This window comes from Rhopalosiphum maidis, chromosome 4 (genome assembly GCF_003676215.2).
Source record: "Rhopalosiphum maidis isolate BTI-1 chromosome 4, ASM367621v3, whole genome shotgun sequence".
In the NCBI taxonomy this organism is placed as follows: Eukaryota; Metazoa; Arthropoda; class Insecta; order Hemiptera; family Aphididae; genus Rhopalosiphum; species Rhopalosiphum maidis.
Window position 1 is genome coordinate 14,052,101 of NC_040880.1, and position 23,773 is coordinate 14,075,873.

Below are 23,773 nucleotides of genomic sequence, written 5' to 3' on the forward strand. Positions count from 1 at the left end.
CATTCTTTTAAGGGGTTCGATATAGGCAATTTACCAAGTGATTGCGTGTGTGTCAATGTGTCCGATTTTGCTTTCACATGTATGTCCAATCTGATAATAATTGCTTCTTTTCTATTATTATTTTTTCGATATTGTACGTACGATTTATAAGGTTATGAAATATTTTAAAAATATTAAAAACACCCTTAAATGAATTTATTATAAAACATGTTTTTAAAACAGTAAAATGTTGAAATATGCTAAAATATGCTCTAAAAGAATTTATATTCTTAATCACACTTTCGCGAAATGTTACATCTTGTGTTAATCAGTAAAAACATGAAAATATTGCAAATTCAGACAAATCTGAGCCCTAGATATTAGTGTTTTATGATTTCCTATCTTATTATTTAGCGATAGCAGCTCGAACTTTTAAGAAATATTTATAATGTTATATTCCTAGGCTTTTAGTAGTTTTTTTAAATCACATTTTATAAATAATGATAATTTAATAATATCGTATATTCATATAATTATTAAATTAAAACATTCTATAATAATAATACAACGATAATTTGTTATTATTATAGTTATAATTTTATTATTTTTATGCAATTTAATATAAATATTATACTTAAAATGTATGTAATTGATAGAGATTTTAAATTATTTTAAAATCGTAGTAAATAAGATATTAGTGTAAGAATTGGCACTTAAAATTATATTTTTCTTAGGTGTACTTGTTTAAATGCAATTCAACCGTATTAATAGTAGTACCTATCTACTATAATACCCTACTATTATGTATTCAGTGTAACCTACACTTACCTACAGACTACAACCATGTTGTTGATCCGTATATCTATACAGTACGTATTCAATTTAATCGACTATGAATAACTATTATATTATGCAGGTATTAAAATAATTATTTGTGTTGATATGTTTAAAATATCGATGTGTTAGGCGCCTACTCTTTCTCTTTTTAATGTATCTTAGTGTTCGTTAACACAAATCATATCAAATCACATTAACACTTCATATCTGAGCTTATAAACAATATTATGTGTGTAATACGATTAAGCAACTTTATGGAATCAACTAACAAACATTGCTATTTTAAATTCTGAAATTGCTTAAATATTTTCAAATGGATTAACGAATATGCATTTTTACAAATTATAAATGTATACGGTTTACAGTATTTTATTAAGTCGCAAAATATTTAGTAGTCAATAAAAGTTGTAATTTTCTTGAAATTTCATTAAAACTGTCCACATTAACCTTTTAATAAACTCTGGTGAAATAATCAGTAGCATACCTATATTCTCTTTAACTATGTAGAACCAGAATTATTTTTTTTTCTGTAACTTGAGAAACCAACACCAAAATCGAAAACTATACAAAAAAGTCCCAATCCTCAAGCGATGCTGATAGCTACGATATTACAACATAATGTATAATGAAAATCCGATAACCTGGTCCGTCGCGTGTGCATATAGGTACGCAATAAACACTATACGTTATGTGTAATGGTAATGATATGGCACGGACCACGACAGTAGCAACAGGTGTTTTAATTATCTGCGTATTATAATTTTTAATAATACTATGTATCAGTGTGTATTATTGTTATCGTCACTTTATTCAGTCAGTGGACATTACGCGAGTTCGGCGATTGATACAGACACGTTGCAGTCATATTGAAATGCGACGACGAGACGGTTCGAAAAGATTCCTGGGCTGGTGGACGCGCACCTGTGCAGATGGCGCTCTCGCGTATCGACGGAGGATGCCCGGAGACACCGTCCGCGACTACGTCAAGGCTACCATATATACCAGTTACCACTTCCATCACCAACATCGCCGCCACCACAGCAACCGGTAAAAGAATATAGTAATAATAAAAATATAACATGTATCGAGATGTTATAACATGTGCGACGGTGACGGTTGTTAAGGTTTCTACTCTTACTCATTCACCTCACGACCGCCGACGGTCGCTGTCGTACGTACTGTCGCGGCACATCGTCTGATATTCTGTAATAATATTGCACTTCGATTTTTTGATGGATCCGAACTTTTCTCCTTAGACCTTCGTCGATAATAATGTTATTATAACCACTGAAATGATCTAGCTGAACGTTAACGCCACCGTCCACAGTCGTCCGGTGGTTCGCGTGGGATGCGCCCCGAGTTAGCTTCATCGTATTTGTCTTCGTCTCCGTCATTATGGTGGTCGTGAGCTGCCGCAGAAGGATTCGCCGTGGACTACCGTGGGCGATCGCTATCCTAGTCACGTCATGTCTGTTGCTGTGGTCGAAAAACGACGATCCCGCGGAGTCGGTTATCGACCAGGCCGCCCTCGAAGACGACTGGGTGTCTCTAAGGTACGTTCTATTGTAAAAGGTATATATTTTTAATACATAAATTGTATAAATACAAGTAGTAGTAGTTGTCAGTGAAGACACCTGTATTCTTTAGTGATATATTTATCCATACTTTGGATTTTATAGTTGTTTAAGATTTTACTTTATTATGAATTAAATAGTTATTGATGAATTAGTTTAAGATTGGCCGTATACGGTCCCGGTTGGGTATCCGCTTAGCAATTTAAATAAATACCTAATTTGAAAATGTGACATTGTTGCGTAGTATTATATTATGGTAAGATGTAATATAATAATGTCAATCTTTTGTGGTGGTAGTATTTATACGAATTAATCATGTAAAAAACAATGATTTCTTCGTATCACATTATCAACATTTTGTTACGGTTTTTTTTTATAATAATAACTAGTTACCTATTGCAAGAAATAAAAATACTGATTATACCAACGTTTTGAGACAATATTTTTTACCTACACTTAAACTACACCTATGATTTATTTGAAAAACTAAATATACTATAATAGATAATATAAACTAGTCAAAATATTAGATTATGATAAAGTAAACACCTATAGGTATAGGTTGTATTTTTACGTTTCTGCAGTTATTCCGACAATATTGTCGTGCATGTTGTTCATGGGAAATTTTTATTCAATTATTACCCATGTAGTTAGCTATAATCAATAATGGTAGCCATGGACACAAATAATTAGTTATAAACTTATAAACCTTTATCAATAAAATTGTAACTAATGGTTACTACCCATAACAATATTCCTTTAACGTTTTTTGATGTGAAAGCAGCTTTGTCAAAATAATATTTTATGTTAGGTACACAAGGCAGCTACATATTAAGTAATCTTACCCATCGATAAATAGAAAAAATGAAAAATAATTAGTTTACTATAAAGCAATAGTTGTTTTTTCTTCAAAATATTTTGTGACAAAAAAATCAAAAAAAAACTATTACTTCATGTAATTTGGTGCTTGTTTCTTATTATTTTTGATTTTCAATATTTGTGTATCTGATAATTTTTTTTTAAAAATTTCCGAATTATGTTTTTATTGAAGTAGACGCGTTTATTTTGTTTACGAAAAACGTACGAAATTAATGCGGGTGTACATCTAATAATTTTAATACCTTTCTCAATAATGGTTTATATAATTGGGGATTGCGCTTAGCACAGTTAATTTTCTGTATAGTATAGGTCTCATAAGAATTTTCTGTAATAATCTCATCGAATATTCTTAAGTGTATAATATTTATTATACATTGTGTAAATAATCTGTGGAAAATCACATGTGTTTGACAGAATAGAAAAAAATATGATTACAAAACATACAATTATACAAGATAATTTGTTTTGTGTATTTTGTGAAATTCAAGATCATACTAAATGGGATCGGAATAACTATTGCATAGATACTTTGTAATATATTTTATCTGACAACAGATATTTGTGTTAATTTTTTCGGTATGTAAAGTATACCTATCAATTATCATAGTGTTGTTGTTTAAAAAGAAAGTATCATTAGTATTCAAATTACAACAAAATGTGCTCGAAGAGATTATTGTATATAATTAAAAATTTTCAAGTTTAAACCCATAGTCATGACAAAAATAATTGTGTGTATCACAATATTGACTATATTATTATACTCTATGCACGTTGTGTCTATGCGAGCACGCGGTAAAATTCAGTCAAGCCTTCACGTTGAATGATTTCATCCGGTCGTTGTCCCGATGGGAAAAGAGGAGATCGATGCCGCTGGAATAATAATAATAATAATATTGTGTAGCAAAAAAAGACAATGCAACTCAAGTTTTAATAGTAGTCACTAAGATAGGGGAAAAATGTATTCCAGTTATCCGGTTCACGGTTCAAATAATTTTAAATGCAAAAATCATTTAATTTTTATGCGCTTATTTATTTTTAAAAATGTTTCAGCAAATTAATGCTCTTACAAGTTTAATAACATATAACATAATATAGCATAAAACTAATATAATAATATTAAAAGAGCAATAAAAATAGATCACAGTTCTTAAATACACAGTATTGCAATGCAATTAAATATAGCATTATAGATAATGATATTTTTAATGAGATTTGTGAATACAAGATTTGATATTGAAAATAGTGACTATTATGGAAAGTGTACTGTAAGTTTATTTAAAAGGACGACGAGTAAAGTGATTAGACGGTTTTATAAAGTTTTGAATTTGTTCAAAATAACTGTACTTATTTTATACATTTTTTGATAGTTTTAGATTTTGATAATTAAAATCTGTGTTTACTAGTTGCGGTCAAAATCAAAAATTACGTACTAGTTGCGGTCAACCAATTAAAAGGTTATCTATCAATTGCGGTCACTGTTTGCACTTTAATAACTCAATAGTGAGATAAAAGCACAAAAATATATAAATATTTCTTAAATGTATAGTATTATTATATTTCAAAAACAATAGTGATCGACTTCAGTTAAAAAATTATGGTGACGGTTAATAATCATTTAAGATTACTATATAGTATAAACTTACATCAAATGGTATTTAATAGCTCTAAAGTTAACTCTAATATGAAAGCATGGAACTTGTACATATCGACAAAATTTTCAAATTGGATTACTTATTCAGCTCAAATTTTAAATTAAATTTTTTAAGTACTCATTATAATATCATACTACTAATATATAATTTCAATTATAAATTTTTAACTCATTTTATTATCAGTGTAAAAGCTCAGTCTTTGCTGTGACCGCAACTTAGACATTACCTACAATTGCAGCGACCGCAACTAGTATGCAGCCATTAAAATAAAATGTATAAATTCAAAATTAAATTTCCCAAAACGACTTCGTATTCGTAGTGTTTTTAAAACAAAAACCCAAAGATATTTAAAGATATACGTATAGTGAAAAAAGTTTAAAAAATATCCTGATTGTACAATAATCTACTAATTGGTTCTTGTTTATAGCAGAGTAACTGTTTGATTAAATAAAATACATTGTTTGGTTTTAATTGTAATTAAATGTAACAGTTTTGATGTCACGTTTCGCGAGAACCCTGAACAATATAAATTCAAAAACAATGCGAATACTGAAAAATAAAACATTTAATTATAAAAAAAAATTAACTGTTAATAATTCGCTTAATTTTTTTTATTTAATGTTTCCGTTTGATGTTTTTACTTCTGACAATGATTCATGTTCCAGTCAAGTTGTAGATTTTTGTACATGAACAAAGTTATTGTCATATTGTATTTCTGCCAGACGGTAATACATTTTTGCGGCGTACGTGTCAAAGTGCAGGATTTCGGATTAACATAATTTTATGTTATTATTATCACACATAATAGTATACGTATACGAACAACTGATGAAGATTGGTGTTGGTACTCGGTAGCTATATTTTTTGAATTTCGGTAATTTAAACAGTCTGGGTTTAATATTTCTGTCGAGTTGTGCGGAGTATTTGTCTCGCACGTAAATCTTTAGTAATACAATTTTGTATATATATATATATGTTTATTCAGAAACCATAAAAATAAAATAAATTATTCACCGAAACCTCAATAATGGGTGTGGTGGTAATATAACCGCGTGGAATCTGCAGTTTATTATATATAGTCAGTCCTACACTGTACATGTATATTCGATTCGACGTCATAGTTCGTTATATTATTATTATTATTATTATTAATAATAATATTGTGGGAGTTGTGAAAACGTCGTTCCGCGATCCGACGTAATTTTGCGCGTGAACGCAGTTATTGCTTATTGGATTTTGGACGTGCGCGTATGTACGACGCGCTACACTGTAGCATCGCACACGTACATTATACGCGAGGATGCGGTGGCAAGATAAATAATATCTAATAACAAAAATATTATGGCCAGAGCAATTCGAAAAAATCTGCAGCCCCCGCCGATTATCACGTTGTCGCACGTCTGTTATTATTGCAAGCCGAATAGGTAGATGATGTACGTACCGTTCGTACACCTACTCCGCGCGGGAAACCGTCGACAAGTGCGCAGTCGTTATAATCGGTGCGTCCAAATTGCATGCGTCGAAAAAAAGAAAACGAAAAATAGTGCGTGTAAGGCATATAGACCGCGAAAACGATTATATGCAGCGTGCTCGCGGGGTATAGGCAATAAATAACAATACGAGTAATGCCGATCCGGGTTTCAATTACCAATCGTAGCGCATCGCCCGCAGGTCGTTCGCATCCTCCTCCCCCTCCTCATCATCCTGCTATTCTTCCTAGACGACAGTCCTTGAAAAATCGGTTAAATTTTATTCGCTTCCCGTTCGGTCTATTATAATGTCTGTATAAAGGTGTATAAAGAAAAACTCCCGGAACACGACCATAGCTTCCGAGGCGGGGAGGGCGCGGGTGCAAATATTTCAATTTTAACAGTCATAATAATATACGGTATTTTATATGTTATATGTTATAATTTATTATATATATATATATATATATATATTATAATGCACGTACGTGATCTCATCATGGGGTTTTTTTTGCCACCGTTTAATTTTTTGTTGTTTGCGTGCGAGCGCGTGCCGCTCGCGGACATTTAAATCTACCGATTCGACGCGCAAGCCGAATCGATAGGAATTTTGTTTTTTATATCTCCAAAAATCTAAATATTAAATATTACAAAGGTATGGCAAGTAAACGCAAAATGTATGATGCTTTTTTTTGTTAGTCGCGTATATAATATAGGACGTACACTCGCCGAGATTCTCGGATCGGATTCGGTGATGATTTGTTATACTACTATTGTTTCGGTAACATCGGAAGCGATTCGATATTATATTTTTATATCTTCTTGTGAAACGAATGAACGAATGTACATGTTGGCATGTCGAATATTCAGTGCTAGAATCGATAAAATAAAATAAGGAAGACACCGTTTACTTAGGAAAAAGGATTGCCCCTATCACTTTGTGTAATATTATTATAATCGTACGTATAAAATACATGTCAGAGGATAGTGTGGTTCTATATGAGCGACAACAAAGGCGTTGGATTGTAATTCTTATGCAATATGCACGCGTGTATAAACAAATAGGATAATAAGATTTTATTATTTTCCATTTTATTCTTTGCGGTGTTGAACAGCCGGAAACAACATATTCAGCAAAGTATTGATACTGTAAAATTATGTGTAGTTATTATATATACAGGATGATTCTTTTAACGGTAAAAATTCATCATCGTTATCTTGAAAAGTATTAATGTTTTTGAAAATATTATGTATAAACATACATTTTTAATCCGTATTCCTATGTGAAATATTTGTCCGAGAATTATGTTGTATAAAAATCAATATTTCCGAACGATTAGTACTATTTAAAGTTAAATGAGTGGGGTAGAGGTGCCCTGTATCTCTATAAATACTTCGAAAAAAATTGGATTACTACTACGCTTAAACAAACTTTAAATTCTTATTTATAACTAATTTAAGTTATTATAAATTGAATTTTATAATTCATTAGTAATATTGTCGCTGTATAAACATATTTTCAAAAAAGTTAATACTTTTTGAGATAATGGGTGTTTACTGTTAAAATAATCACCTAGTTCATAGTTGTGACGGTTATTGTTTACTTCTGCATGCGAGATCGGTAAATATAAATACACTAACTATACGTCTTACATATTGGCTATGTCTTACGTCATCCTAAAAACGATAGAGACCATATACGAGCGTAGGTACGTTTACGTATATATTATTTATATTATGTTTACAATCAGTTGTTCCCTTTCACTGGAAGTGCCCACTCTATACGTTTTATGGTGTATATTACGCACCTGCGCTCGGCTATTTATTTCGCTTAAACATACAATATAATATGTGCTTAAACAAAATTAAATCACAAGTCGAGGTATACAGCATCCGTTCGTTTGTCGTCTGTATAATATTAATATTATGTAATTTATTATAGGCAGGATATAAGTTGCACGGATTTGCTTAAATATATTTATTTTGGTGGTTATTGAAAGCGACGAAAGAAAATAATTGTACATGTACCTGTAGTTTGGAGAATTAAAGGACAACTTTAATTAATTTTATTTTAATAACTAAATATTAAAATACTCATAGGTATTTTTAATATATTATTATTTTATAAATGTGATTTTGCAGGATTAAAGATATTTTTACCAAAATATTATTTAAGCTCTAAACCATAGTTATATAAAAAAATGTAATAAGTGTTTAGCTTTTCTAAAAACTTTAGCAACGTCATAACATATAAAACATTTCAAAAATCATGGTTTGAAATATTTTGATGACATTTGATGCAATCAAAAATTATTTTTAGTTATAGCTGAGTTTTTGTTGTATGGTCATTCGTCACTAAGATGATCCATTATATCATGACTGGAAATGTGATTATCCTCACGAGCGTAATCACTTTGTTTTGGACAATGGCCTGCCGAGGTTATTCATACAAAATTATACAATTATCTATATGAACGGTGCAGTTTTCTAACAACTTACTTTTGTAGAACTGAGCGTTCGATTTTTTTTTAGAATTTCATTATTATATTTGATGTAATGACTGAACAGTTCGCTCGAATTCTCTGAACATTCTTTTCACTCTCAATATATATATAATATACTAATCATTCAGTGAACGCAGTACTCATATAATATATATGATATTTTTTTTAAAGTATAGTATTCATTAGCTGTAAATATAGTAAAATTCTGTATATAATATATATTGACATACTATATGTATTAAGTGGGAATTATTAAAACGGTTTTGAAGTATGATAATTTGAAAAATTAATTAATAAATATTGTCGCTAATGTTAACTATATCTAATGATACTACACCAATATGGTATAATATTGGAAAAAAAATGCCACGTGCTCATCATAATAAATTAAAGGTTTACTTAAAACATAAATATTTAGAGTTAGATTCTACCACGTCTTAATTTGTTAAGTCATTATAGCAGTAATTGGTGTATCAATTTTTTTATCATGTATAATAATATATAATGACCACTATAATATATTCTATCTACAATGTCATTAAATAATTAAACGTACTTTCAGAAATTTCTGGAGGTATGAAATTTTATTTTATTACTTTTTAATATGTAATTTTCGTATTCAGAATATTTTAAAGGTTCATAATAATAAATTATCAACTGTAGTATAGTCAAACATACATAGAACAAATATTTTTATGAAATCTTATTTCTTCTAGTATAATGTACAAAATACGTACACCAAATAAACAATGGACACTTAAACATACCTACGCGTATTATGTTTCTGATTAAAAATAATTCAATTAGATAACTATGTGTTTTTAACGCTTTTAGTGGAATGGTTTTTTATTTTGTATGGACAATCGAAGGTATCTCGTTGGATTTAAATATGTCTAATATGTTGATCAATGCTTTAGATTTTATGATTTGTTTTCATTACTATATTTTATGAGATGATTCATCAACATACAACCGAATAACCAAAGTAACTTCAATGGCTGATAAAATTATCCTAACAGATATTTTTGATTCTCAGTAAAATGCTTTAAGTTTACATTTTTGTTTATTTGATCTTTCGGTCGTGATTCGTGATACACATTGTTTAGTTTGTTAAGCTCCGTTCACTATATTCTAGGTCATCTATACCGTGTTATCATCGAACTTGAACACGATTTCAATGGCCAAATGCAAATCATATGTTCTCATCGATCATACGCGTATTTTATAACGGTAAACAGGATATAATGTGCACGGGAGATGTCGTCCGACCAGACCGCACGTGGTTCAATGTTTAGACCGCAATAACCAATTTGGATGGGCATTGACATTGTAGTATCGACTCAGTATAGTATAATCTTCAAAGTATATATATTCATCGTATTTCTGCTATTCTGTAATAGTTTCATGTACATTTTGTAAACACATTATGTTCGTTCATCCTATACCAATATACGAGTAATTGAGACTTACTATAATCTTGTAGAAAAAAAATATTCAAAAACATATTATGTAGCAACGAAATCGGTACCTTCTAAAATTTACAGGTTCATATTATTTTAATTTAATAGTATACTTTATATTTAATCGAGAGTAAGTTAAATCAACACAATTAGTAACTCTTTTGGTTTATCTTTTTTTTTTTTATTTGAAACTTAATATTTAATGTCATTGTATTTTTCAAATTTCAATAATCTCTATTTATCATGTTACTATCTTTTAAAGTAGCCAATCCATAATAATAATAATTAATATTATTAATAATAACTATTAATGGTATGTACATAATAAAATTTAAATTCTAATTTACTTTTGTATACCTCTACTGCCTACGTGTACGTAATGGAGATAGACTTTAAGTATGGTCATGGTTGGTTTAGGTTAGTCTAAAAGATAGCTAATTGTGATTCATAGACTTGTTTTAAAATTCACATAATTCAATCTGATAAATGGAAAAATCTCATTACACAATATTTTTATATTATAGTTATAATATGTGGTGGTTACTGGACAAAAACCAATTCTTATTTATTAGTAAAGTAAAATGTATATATAATATATACTATATATATCCATATAGTTATGAAGATAAAATCTAGAAACGTGTAAGCGTTTTGAAATAAATTATAATATGCATCAAATAATAAAAATATCCGAGTCAATGGACACGGTGGTATAAGCTAATTATTATTTTACTCATAGTGTTTTACACGAAAACGCTTCATATTCTTATTAAAATAAAAACGCTATACATAATACATAATTTATTAATCCGAATAATAGCGAATGATGTATGATTGCTGTATACAGTTTGTATCTATATCTGCGCCGAGTATCTGATTATTATACAAGACAAATGATTATTATGCAACTGATCTATGGCAACTATAACTTTTAAATTGTACGTAGTACTTAACCAGTGCAACCGACAATTAATTAACACGGAAAATCGTGACTAAATAATATATACCTATAGGGTTCTGGCAGTCGGAAGACTCGTGACTACAGTAAACCATAGTTGTGCACGGTAATTAAGTGTCAGAAAGCCCTAGGAGAGAAACCATAACACTTATAATATATTATCATTTTTGGATTCATGGTTTTTCATTCTTAGGTTAAAGTTGCTTTTATTTTTAGCCACAGTAACATTTTTGTTTTGACATTTAACGTCACATCATATCACTGCCGGCGAAGAATCGTATCGTGTGGTTTAGTTGAAGTAGGAAATTTTAATCGAAAATTCAATTATAACACTCTTATAGAAAATCACACTGTGCCGAATATGGTGTGTAGATTAACATGATTTATGGAGATCGTAGAAGACGCGTAGGATGTTGGATGGGTATCATTTCTTAGACATAGCATTCGTAATCGTGGCGTTAAATAATTAGTGCCGTTATACCTTCTCTTATTTTGTCAAGTGTTTTACACTCATGCTGTGACAATGGGTTTAATTTTGGATGTAAAACTCGCCATGATTATACATACATTATAATAGCCTCTACGAATTGGCGAACGCCTATAATGAATTATTATGTTTCATACTCGCCTTAACCTTGTGCCTAGTTGATAAATTGCGTGCCAATATTATTTTATTGTGAACTAACAAATTACATTATATTGTGTTTATTAAGTGTAATGATGATGTTGTTCGCATATATAATATGCATTTTAAGTTTTGGTTGTAAAACGAACTTTTTTTTAAAACCTTGTTGGTCACTTAAATTTGACAGATGCAATCTTGGCTTTAGTTAACAGAGGAGGGGGAAGAAAAGATTAAAAATATTATGTTTGATACAATATGTATCAATCTGCTATGCAAGTTTTACAAAATTGTTCGAACAATTCAATAAAATTGACTTTCACGGGATTTCGTAAAATTAATAATTAGTGGTAATAAAATAACTGTACATGACAGTACCGAACAAATTGATAGCACAGGACTATCGTCAACCACGAGCAGGAGATGTAATCAGTAATGGAAAGGGGTGGCTGGTGTTGCGGACTTGCGGTCAACAATTGGTTTGGATTGATTAGTATCGTGGTTTTTATTAACTAATAGGTTGATATTTTAATCGCGTGTTGAAAATTTGGCAACTCAGCTTAAGTGAGCGTGGCCGTGGCTTACCCCTTATTGTATGAGAAACCTGCAAAATGTCGTATTTCACTTAGACGTACGATACAGAACAGTATATCACAGTACATCCGTAGGCCGCATGTGAATGATAAATCTATTGATGATATTATATTATCATATTATATGTGATTACCGCGTATACTCTGAATTGATATTATCATTTAATGTAGTACTATATAAGTCGAACGGGTATTGGTTCACTAATCCGTTTCGGTACACGTGTTCGTATTGAACTGTCGTTTGTCGGCGTGATGTGTACCGAATATATTAGAACGTCTGTAGGATGACTGGATTATAATCGTAGTGTACACGAGCTAATACAATAATACTCGTATTGTGTCTTATTCGTGTCTAAGTTCAATTTAGCACGCGTTGCGCAGAGCGCGTGCATCCGAATCGTAGATATTGTGTCTCGAGAGTGGAACATTATGTATTATTATTATTATAATATTTTATATTGTTATTGTTATCCTATGATATTATATCGTCAGGGAAGCAATAAGTGCGACGATGTTTTCAGCCGTCGTACACTTTATACTTTTATAATAATATTGCTATTACGTACGTTCTACTCGCACACATTCATTTGCAGACGTAGCACAGCGTAATGTATAATGGCTCGTAAAGCGGTCGTTGGCGCGGATAATAATATACGTAGACACACCGAAACGGATGCGTCGTATTCAATAATATTATCGATGCTGTACGCATGTAGGTATATACAGAATCACTATTTCATATGGGGTTTTCTTTTTTTTTCTTTTTGGTTTTGTATGACAAACGAGTTCTACGGCGGTGACTTCGTGTTTGAAACCCATACGCGTTCGTGTGAAATATCCAAGAAAACCGTGCACTGCGTAACCTAACCGTATACCTGTTACGCGCAGTATGACCTCGTGGTTACCTAGCTGTCGTCTACGTCGTCGTTGATCTAGCCGATGGCCTGCCGTAACGCATATAGCATATATATATATATAATATAGGTACCGCTATAAATGTACGGATGAAAGGGATAATATACATTGATCGACCACGGTTGTAGTTATCATTGTTGTTGGTAGGTATATATACTTATACATTACACTGTAATATAATATAATCAATCGGAGACAAAAGATCGACGGCGGGGGCGGCGGCGGCGGCGGTATAGGAACCAACGTCACGACAGTAGTTGTACGAGACACGATACCGCAACGTTCATTGTTCGATGAGTATATAGGCACACCGCAGCGCCGCTATACATATCATTATAATAATATATTGCTTTTGCACCGGTGCAGTGATTCCGGTCTTCCCGAAACGGGGTTTTCGTGTGGAAACCGCGTCGTCGGTCTGCCGTGCGGGCAGAATGGCAGATATCCCGCAATATTTTGTATCGGGTTTCTTTCGGCAGTCGCGTAAATACAATGTACAGGAAAAACGGAAATAGGCTCCACCGCGAAACATCGTATATCGTTATTATACTCACTTTGTTCGCGGTTCGAAACGGAAATAGTAGATGAAAAATTATTGGCGATAACAAAGTATTAAATAAAATTGTGTCGTTTAGGTGTATTATAATATGGCCAGTGGAGCACAGCTCATGTAGGTATAGTATACTTATTATGACTGGACGTCATGTCGTCATAGTCGCGACTATTGTAACTGATTCGACCCGAATTCGCACAAGTTATTGCATATTATTATTATTATGATGTTACTTTGTTATTTTTTATCCTCATTTCCTAATGACGCGTAGTACGTTATTCACGGCCTTGCGGTCATCGCATTGCTGCAGACCGTTTAATGTAGGTTATAACTACTATATTAACTGTAGCCTGAATATGTGGGCTGATCTGATTATATGGCTAAATTTTAATTCTTAATACATTTTACGTGTCAAAATAAATTTTTTATATACCTTGTTAGTTGTTGTTTTTATAGATGATAACACTAACTTTTTACGAAAAAATCTACTTTTTTTTAAATGTTTAATTGTCAGTAGTTTTTTATTTTTTAGTTAAGATAATCTATATTTTAAATTTCATAACACTTCTAAAAAATAAAAATGCTTATTTATTAACTTTTATTTTTTTTATTAGTAAATGTTTAAAATTTAGACAAGCAATGGCCCTCAAAAGTTATTTTCTGATACTTTGTTTATATTATCTTTAAATGTATAATAAGTGTGTGAACAGAGAATCATTTATTTAATACCAAGGACCTATTTCATAGGTTTATTATTAATTCTTATGTCATTAACATGATGGAATTCTGCGTACTTACATCCGTTTTGTAGAAAATTATTATTTATTTATCGAATATTTTCAATATTATGTAAGTATTGTAAGTGATTATTGTGTTTTTGGGTCATGGTTTATTTTATGATAAAATAAATATCTGATACATCAACATGTTTAACTTGTATTCTGCTTTTGATTAGAAAACTTAGTATGGTAATCATTAAAAATATTATGAGAAAATTCATAAGATCTTTAAGGATTAGAGTTTCACCACAAAACCCAATGCTATAAATACTTCAAATTAAATTATTTAATCTAATATTTTAGAAACAAATATAAAAATTGACTTAGAAAATGAGTATGGTATTTTTAAACGGAACACTCTGTACAGACTTGCCACCCGAGTGACTTGGGTATAATATCGTAGCACGTCATAGTATACAAGTGATACAGGTACAACTGCAGTCGTCGCCAACCATAACGACGAAAGCGAAGAAGACGTCGTATAATGTAATTACTCTTTATATAATTTTATATAATAAATAATATATATGTGTAATATTATGTTTGGACGTGGGACCTAAAAAATTATGACCAAAACAATCGCGTACCACATGAGCGGTCAACGATGCCTCGTTGTTTTTTGTGTCGGCGCAGTGCAGTGTATAGAACAAATGTGAGTAGTTATGTATTTATGTGTTAGCACTGTGTACAGTTTGAAAGTTATTCGAGCAAAACGGCGTAGAAGTCGTGTATCTATAGGTACACACGTACTGGTCGCTTGGAGTGTTTTTGAGATAAATACATTTAATGGCGATTTTAAAAATGATTTCCACTTTTTTCATCGTGTTTTTCCAACCCATTGTTGTTGATTGTAATTTGTACGGGTTTACTGTCAGCAAAACTATCGAACCACGATTGATAATTTAAAAAATACAAAAGCGAATTGTGTATGTTTTATTACAGAAAACACATTTATTCTGTTCGTTTTATACTTGTTAATAATTTATGTGATCTCCGATTGGTCTGGCAGACGAAAACTAACTTAAAATTATTAATGTTTTTAAATGTAGTTAAAATTTGTTTTTGAAAGAAAACTGTATATGGCCTACAGGTATGTACCTATGGGCTACGTTTAACTATAGTTTGAGTTTTTACGATCGCGATTTGAATAAATAATAGTCATTTTGTTTTTTAACGTAAAAAATGACTTAAACATGCACAGAAAACTGCATGAAAATATAAATAAGTATAAACTTATTGTTCCTAAAATCTCAAATATGCAACATAAAATGTTAATATTTGATTAATTAGATTTTATGAACATGCGGGAACACACTTGTGTCTGATTCAACATCGGAAAATGAATAAAAATTATTAAGTTATTAAATCAGGTGTATGATATCAATTAATGTTTTATTTTATTAAGTTTCTGTAATGAGCTAGGTATAGACTATAATTATTGCACTTTTAATGAATAATAACGAAGAAGATATTTGAAATAATTGTATAAAAGTTATACAAATTACTTAAATATTTTTCTATTAAAAACTTATAATTATTTAATTTATTGTTCATAGAACTTTAATTGACATTTATTCAGGTTGTATAATGTATCTTAATATTTACATTCTAACTAATTTATGAAAATTAAAATATATTATATAGTAAATATAACCCTTGTAATTTCACATATTATCTCTAATAAATTTTGAGCTGTAATATTTTGTTGAGTAATATTGCTAAAAAAAACTTAAGTTAATATTTTTAAATCTTATAGTACCTAACCAAATATAGTATAATTTAAGATACTAAAAAAATACTTGTCTTACTTAATAAAAAAACGTTTGTATTGCGTTTAACATCAAAGTTCATCCCTATTCTTGTATAATTATTTTTTTTGCTTCTATTTAAGTAGGTACTTGTATTTATCAAATAATAACGTGAATGGTTATTTTTATACTCTACTCATAATGTGAAATACAAAATATTGAATATTATTAGACTATATTTATCTGAATAACAAATTATTGAAATTCGCACCAACTATAAAACATTAATACATTTTTGTGATGTATGTTACAGATTAAAAAGAGACCAACAAGAATTTATTGATCACAAAGGATTGCATGTAGTCGTTGGCCATTATTTGGGAGACGTTAACAACGCGGGGGCAAGTGCGAATCTTACCGATGGTAAATAAATAATAACTATAATAATAGGTATATTATTTCCTTTACACTTTTATAACGAATAATGTTAAAATACGAGTACATAATACACAACTATATTAACTAGCCATATCCTATTTAAGTTCGTAATGGTTCTGTAATTTTACTGTGAAATGAACCGTTGGCCGTGACATTTTTTTTCTTGTATGATTTTAATCCTTAAAAATAAAAAGGCTAATGTGTTGTGAATATTTTTTGGAAAATGTGTTTTTTAATATTATCGCGTGGTTTTTTTCATTTTACTATTTTCTCTTATATTTATTTTATACGTGATCAATTTATTTTTTCCATAGAGTTACTCAATCGAAACATGTTCGACCCAAAACCAAAGGAAGGACGCGATGGGAATCCGGTCATTATACCGCCTCATATGTCCTTACAGATGCAGAAACTATACAGAATTAACAGGTTCAACCTGATGGCCAGTGATCGTATACCGTTGAACAGGTCGTTGCCGGACGTCAGAAAAAAATCGTAATTATCTTCTCTAGCGTTCGTGGTCATCCAACGTAAAATTTAATAGCCGATAGGTACTATATGTATAATACTTTACAGATGTAGGCTGAAAAAAATTGATATCGATAAGCTTCCATCTAGTACCGTAATAATTGTTTTCCACAACGAGGCTTGGTCGACGTTAATGAGAACGGTCCAGAGCGTTATTGATCGATCACCAAAATATTTGCTGAACGAGATCATTCTAGTCGACGACGCCAGTACTCGAAGTATGTTCTACACCTTTACGACATACCTACCTATATAATTCAACACATCGGATATTTTTGAAGGGCAATCTATTGAAAATAATATTATATGGCATGGGTACTAAGTCAACATTTTGATAAATAAAACCATGCATTTATTATTTTGATTTCAGTATTTAAGTTGTTATGTTAAAGTTTATTTATTTATTACAAACACGCTTACGTCTAAGGTTTATTAGTAACTTAAATGAGTAGACGAGCAGTACCTATCTATAATTTATTATGATTTAGTATTAAATACACAATCGGGTAGATTGGATTTTTTCTATGGGCATATTCTTCAAATACTCATTTAAACATATAATAATAATATACATCGTATTAAAGTCACGTAGTAGTAGTGTATCAAATGTATATTCACTTTGCTGAAAATAATTAGATATTACCATAAATGCTTTAGGTTTCATAAGAAATAATTGAAAATAGACGAACAATGTATTGATTTCGATCGAAATTGGGTACCTATATTATTATTTTGTGGATATCGTATTGTACATTATGTATACATATATACGTGATATACAATCGTATTTTTATGACTGTCATTAAGCAAAAAGCTCGAACTACTAGTGAATGATTGCCAAAATTATAAAATAAAAACCTTCCTACTCGTAATCGAAATGATTATAACAGCACTCGAGTCTCGACAAGGAGTTCACGATATGGCCTGCAGTAGTGTTTAGGTTTAATACGATTCGTATTATGTAAATCAGCTATTGAGTATAGGTACATTAACCTCAGGGAAGAAAGATGTAACAGTATGACAATTGATTAAATTGGCTCTCGTCAAGTATAATATAAACCAATTCAATGTGCCATCCAACGGAACAAACATAATTGTCGTGACAGATTTACTAAAAAAATTCTCTCATTTAAAACTATTCTTTGATAAGTATAAGTGTGGAATTAAACGATGTACCTTCTTGGCGCCTTAGGGTGTATTCTATCACTACATATTTTACTACAATAATAATATTGCAACCACTATACTATTAACGTACATTTTTAATATCGTCTGTAGAATTATGTTAAAATTACATAGGTATATTGTCTTGTTTATCTTTTAAACCAAATAATCGTGTTTCGTATATTTTCTTTTTTGATTATAGTTTTATACTTTGTGCGTCCTATGTGATGTATATTTATTATTTTAAACTCTATGTTTATTTGGGCAACGGTTCACTTCGAAATGGTAGAATGGATCGGATTTATGTCTTTAATTTATGCTATTTTTATGTGTATTTACGTTTTACCAGAGGTATGTCCAGAATCAAAATGTTTGTTGGGCTCGGTTATAAAATATATAATAGTTAAAAAAAAAATTTTGGACCTATTAAATATTGTTTTAAATTTTTCTCGATAGACGTATTATATTGATAATAATAAGTAATAACTATCTACAATAATGTAAAATGGAAATAATAGGATTTTTTACACATTTTTTTTTATGTTATGCAATTAGTAAATTATTATTTATTAAATTAATGAAAATGGGTGGAAAAACCAAGTCGTTCTGAAAATTCATATAATATACAGTAAGCGAACAAGGTTTATATCGATGGTTTTTCAATCGGATACGTTACTAAAACTATAAAGGGATAAGTTTTTTTTAACAATTACAGTCGTCAAAATATTTTAGTCATTGGTGTATTATAATAATATATACTACTATTAAAATTATTATTTTGTTCTAGAATTTTTGGAAAAAGAATTGGACGATTACGTTTCTAAATTACCTGTCTTAACACGGATAATACGTTCGCCGAAAAGGGTCGGTTTGATAAAAGCGCGTCTAATGGGAGCCCGGCAAGCGAAGGGAAAAATATTGGTGTTCTTGGATGCACACTGCGAGTGCACTTTGGGTAAACCGTTTATTATACAATTAATGTTTTTTTTGCCATAGTTTGTATACGCGTTTATTAATTTTTTTCAGGATGGCTAGAAGCCCTCGTGAGTCGAGTGGCCGAGGACCGAAAACGCGTAGTATGCCCTGTGATTGACATCATAAGTGACGAAACGTTTGCCTACGTTAGAAGTTTCGAACTGCACTGGGGAGCTTTCAACTGGGACTTGCACTTCCGGTGGTACACGCGGACTACACCCGACATAATGAAGGGGCAGCGGGATATCACTCAGGCGTTCAGGACGCCGGCGATGGCTGGAGGGTTGTTTGCCATGGATAAGTCATATTTTTTCGAGTTAGGCGGCTATGACGAAAAGATGGAGATTTGGGGTGGAGAAAATTTAGAGCTCTCATTCAGGGTAGGTATGACGGGATTTCTATAAGACAGTATCTATAATTGTTGCACCTCCTCAGGGCTCATAAAATTTAAGTATTATAAATATTTATTAGAGATGCTTAAACAATTTTTAGATATTTTTTTAAATTTTTTGTATAAACAATAAATTAATGAATTAAAACTATTAAACATTTATAAAAAAACATCTGCTGAGTTTTCTTATGATTATTACGCACATTTATTTATTTTTATTATATGTTTTTTTGATAAATGTTATATGATAATTAAATATTTTGTGTGCACTAGTCATTGAGTCTTGTCTTAGAGTATTTTTTAAAATTATAAATTAATTTTGTAATACTTTGTAATATTGACCTGATTTTTGTGATTTTAATTTTAATTTTTTTATTGTGCTACACACTACATAATATATCATTTAATTGATCATGTAGTATTTCGTAAAATATTAAATAATAACGTTTGGGTACTTCGTTTTAATTCCGGGTTTTTTGAATTGACTGATCTAGTTTTATAAATATTTTGTTATAAAACCCGCGATTTATTCTTTTTAATACAAAACTTCCTGAAGTGTATTGGATATTGGTTGATAAAACGTATAATAATATTAAAATCATTATAAAATTGTATCGTCATTGGTGAGCAGGTTTGGCAATGCGGCGGCAGCATCGAAATAGCACCGTGTTCTCATGTCGGGCACGTATTTCGGAAATCATCTCCCTATACATTCCCCGGAGGCGTGTCTCATGTGCTGTACACAAATTTGGCTCGCGTTGCGTTGGTTTGGATGGACGAATGGCAGGAGTTTTACTTCAAATTCAACCCTGGTAAGTTGGCAAATTGTAGTGTAATCGGTGGTTCTAACCACGGTTTGTTTTTTGTGTTTTTAGAGGCGGAAAAGTATCGCGATGAACAGCAAATAAGGACAAGGTTAGAGCTTAGAGACCGTTTGAAGTGCAAAGGGTTTAAATGGTACCTAGACAACGTGTGGCCTGAACACTTTATGCCAACTGATAAAAGGTTTTTTGGCAAGGTAATATTTTTGGTTTTGTTGTATTTTAATTTTTTAAATTCTCTTCTCTGCAAGGTCAGGTTTAACTTACATAATGTGTATCTGTAACATTATCGGTGTTATCACTATTAAGTATTGTTTTGTTAATGTACGGTAAATAAAGTTCAAAATAAATAATAAATATTTAATGACTCGTTTAATTTCCAAGTTAATTAATAACAATAATTAAAGATTTTTCTTTTTTAAATTATTTATTATAATTATTCTGTTTATAGTTTTTTAATTTTAAGCATATATATATGTATATATATTTTTTTGATGATTTCTAGTTTGTTAAATTTATAATTTTTGTTCAAAAAGTAATAACTATAAAAAATTGTATGTCTTCAATTAACATTTTAAATAGTGTATATCTACTTATCTATAAAAAAATTCTTTAAATTAAATTAATTAATTCAATTCTTCTATTAAAGAATTGAATTAATTTCTTACATTTACTTTCTGTTATGAACTCGTTTTAATTCAACCTAAACATATTTTATGTGGAAATGTTATAATTGCAACTTTAATTCAGACTATTCTCATACCCAAACACTAAAATAGATTTCATAATTTCTTTTATTCTTTTTTTTTAAGTTTATTGTTTATCATAGCGTTCTTATTCAGGTCTGTTTAGTAACTACAGATGCATAATGTATGTATTTTTTTAAATTTTACTTTTATTTATTAATTGTTGTTTTTATCGTATTTTAAATGTACACGCATAAAGATTAATAGAAACTAATTTATTTAAATATTATTAGAAATCGTGATACTAGGATTTGAATTTAGTGAAGGGACAAAGGTGGATTTATTATGTTTAGGTTTTTAAACAACAAATATAAAAAAAATAGGTTCGAACTATGACTATTATTCTCAGTACTTAAAATAGATCTAAAACCGGCGTGTGATATTATATGGAACCGATTGATAAAATGTAACAAATATAGGTATGATACATGATGTTTTCGTTTTAGATCAAACACATGTTGTCAAATCGTTGTTTGGAAAAACCGTCTGGACGTGGTTCGCTGAATCAGCCCATGGGTCCGGTTGGAATAAGGGGATGCAACGTTCAGGGTCGTGCGTCCCTGTCACTCATGTTCGTTATGGCCCCAGACGAAGGGCTGGACTCCAGCGTGTGGTCGGGGTCTCTGATGACCGACGAGTCTGTGTGTTTAGACACGCCCGAGCTGGAGGTACTCAATGAAATTGCACTGAAAGTCCGGATTGTCGCTTGTACAGGTCAAAAAAGACAGCGATGGAAATATGATGCCGAGGTGAGCTTATTCCCAGGGTAGACAGATCATTTTTCACTTACATAACAAAATGATTTAGAGCAACTCAATAAATCAAATAATTGTATAATCTGTATTAATAGCCTAGATGTTTTCAGAAGGGGGGAAGTCATACAATTAAATAATACAATATTAATAATAATAATGGTTTGAACATCAATAATAATTAGGACGTCAAGACGTGAAAAATACATTTATAAATTGAATTCCCAAAAACTAGTACCTATGTTTCTCCTTTCAATAGTATAGTAATTGTCAATTAAATACTATTTATAAAATGTATATATTTATATATATTATAAATGTTTCTATATCGTTAAAGTTACAAAAGTGTTTGGTAGTATTTGTAAATAAAATTAATAGTAATTTTTTCTTTGTTATTCAACTCTATTGATAAACATTAAAAATAATTTTTTTTTACAAATTTATATCGTATTGAATTTTTATTACCGTTTTCGGTAGTCTTTCATTTTTATTTAAGCTTACAAAATAATATAACTAACTTATGAAAAAACTAATAGTTATTGTGATTTGTGAATAATATACAAAACACTAGATTCAATGTTACCATAAAATTAGGATGGGACTGAATTGTATAATATTCAGCTGCAGTTATAGCAGTTATTTATTATATAGCATAGGATTTCACAGTCTTGCATAAATACACTTCTAGATCAGGTATCCAAATCCTCGATCTTAGCTATTTATATAATTGTTGTACAATTTCAGACTATGAACTTGGTTCACATACACACCGACTTGTGTTTGGACTTGCCAACCGGCGAATCCAGTGTCGTGCTCAAAAGCTGTGTTGATCATGCTAGTCAGAAATGGATTTTTGAACAAGTTCCGTGGAGATAACTATAGGCACCCGTCTGTTAAACTATCTTTTGTGTAAATTAGTAATCATATTATTTAACAGTCGTCAATTATTTATACGATGTCTTAAGTTCCTGTAAAATTGTTGGATTTTGTTTCTAAACAATTTTTTTGATTCTTTTTATATAATATTAATATAATTGTTGTTTTAATTTTTTTTTTTTTTTTTATTATTGTTTTTACTTTATTTATGATTTTAAAATAAATAAAATAAAATTTTAACATTAATTAAGTAAACAAATAAATATTAATTATATTATACACACCTATTGTTTGTATAATGGTCGTGATTAATACAATTTTATTTTTATCTATTACAGACACTATCGACTTGACTTATCGAGTGATAAGAACGTCCCCTCTTTTTTTATGTAAATGTGTTCAAAAATGTGGGTGATAATAATTATAATGATGTACTCAGTCTCATAATTTCATTATTAATTAATCAATTAATAACAATTTTATTTTTAAATTTAAGTTTTTAGAAAATTTTTAAGTATGATTTTATATTAATACTTTATAAAAAAATAATGTAATTTATT

At 30.2% G+C, this 23,773-nt stretch overlaps 1 protein-coding gene across 1 annotated transcript; it reads left to right on the top strand.

The window, feature by feature from the left end:
* Positions 1-1,919: 1,919 nt before the first annotated feature.
* On the top strand, positions 1,920-23,334 carry LOC113556728 (polypeptide N-acetylgalactosaminyltransferase 13-like). Its single transcript, XM_026961854.1, has 10 exons — positions 1,920-2,369; positions 16,836-16,945; positions 17,275-17,455; positions 17,537-17,706; positions 19,440-19,607; positions 19,679-20,007; positions 20,650-20,830; positions 20,894-21,036; positions 22,032-22,334; positions 23,082-23,334. Exons 1-10 carry the CDS (start codon positions 2,212-2,214, stop codon positions 23,211-23,213), a joined length of 1,875 nt encoding a protein of 624 aa, XP_026817655.1. The 5' UTR covers positions 1,920-2,211; the 3' UTR covers positions 23,214-23,334.
* Positions 23,335-23,773: the final 439 nt, after the last annotated feature.

Bases quoted from the DNA above. Each gene is read 5' to 3' on its own strand.
- LOC113556728 (XM_026961854.1), top strand. From the start codon at position 2,212: ATGGTGGTCGTGAGCTGCCGCAGAAGGATTCGCCGTGGACTACCGTGG. The intron at 19,608-19,678 runs GTAAACCGTTTA...AATTTTTTTCAG, and splicing joins ACACTGCGAGTGCACTTTGG to GATGGCTAGAAGCCCTCGTG. The intron at 20,008-20,649 runs GTAGGTATGACG...ATTGGTGAGCAG, and splicing joins ATTTAGAGCTCTCATTCAGG to GTTTGGCAATGCGGCGGCAG.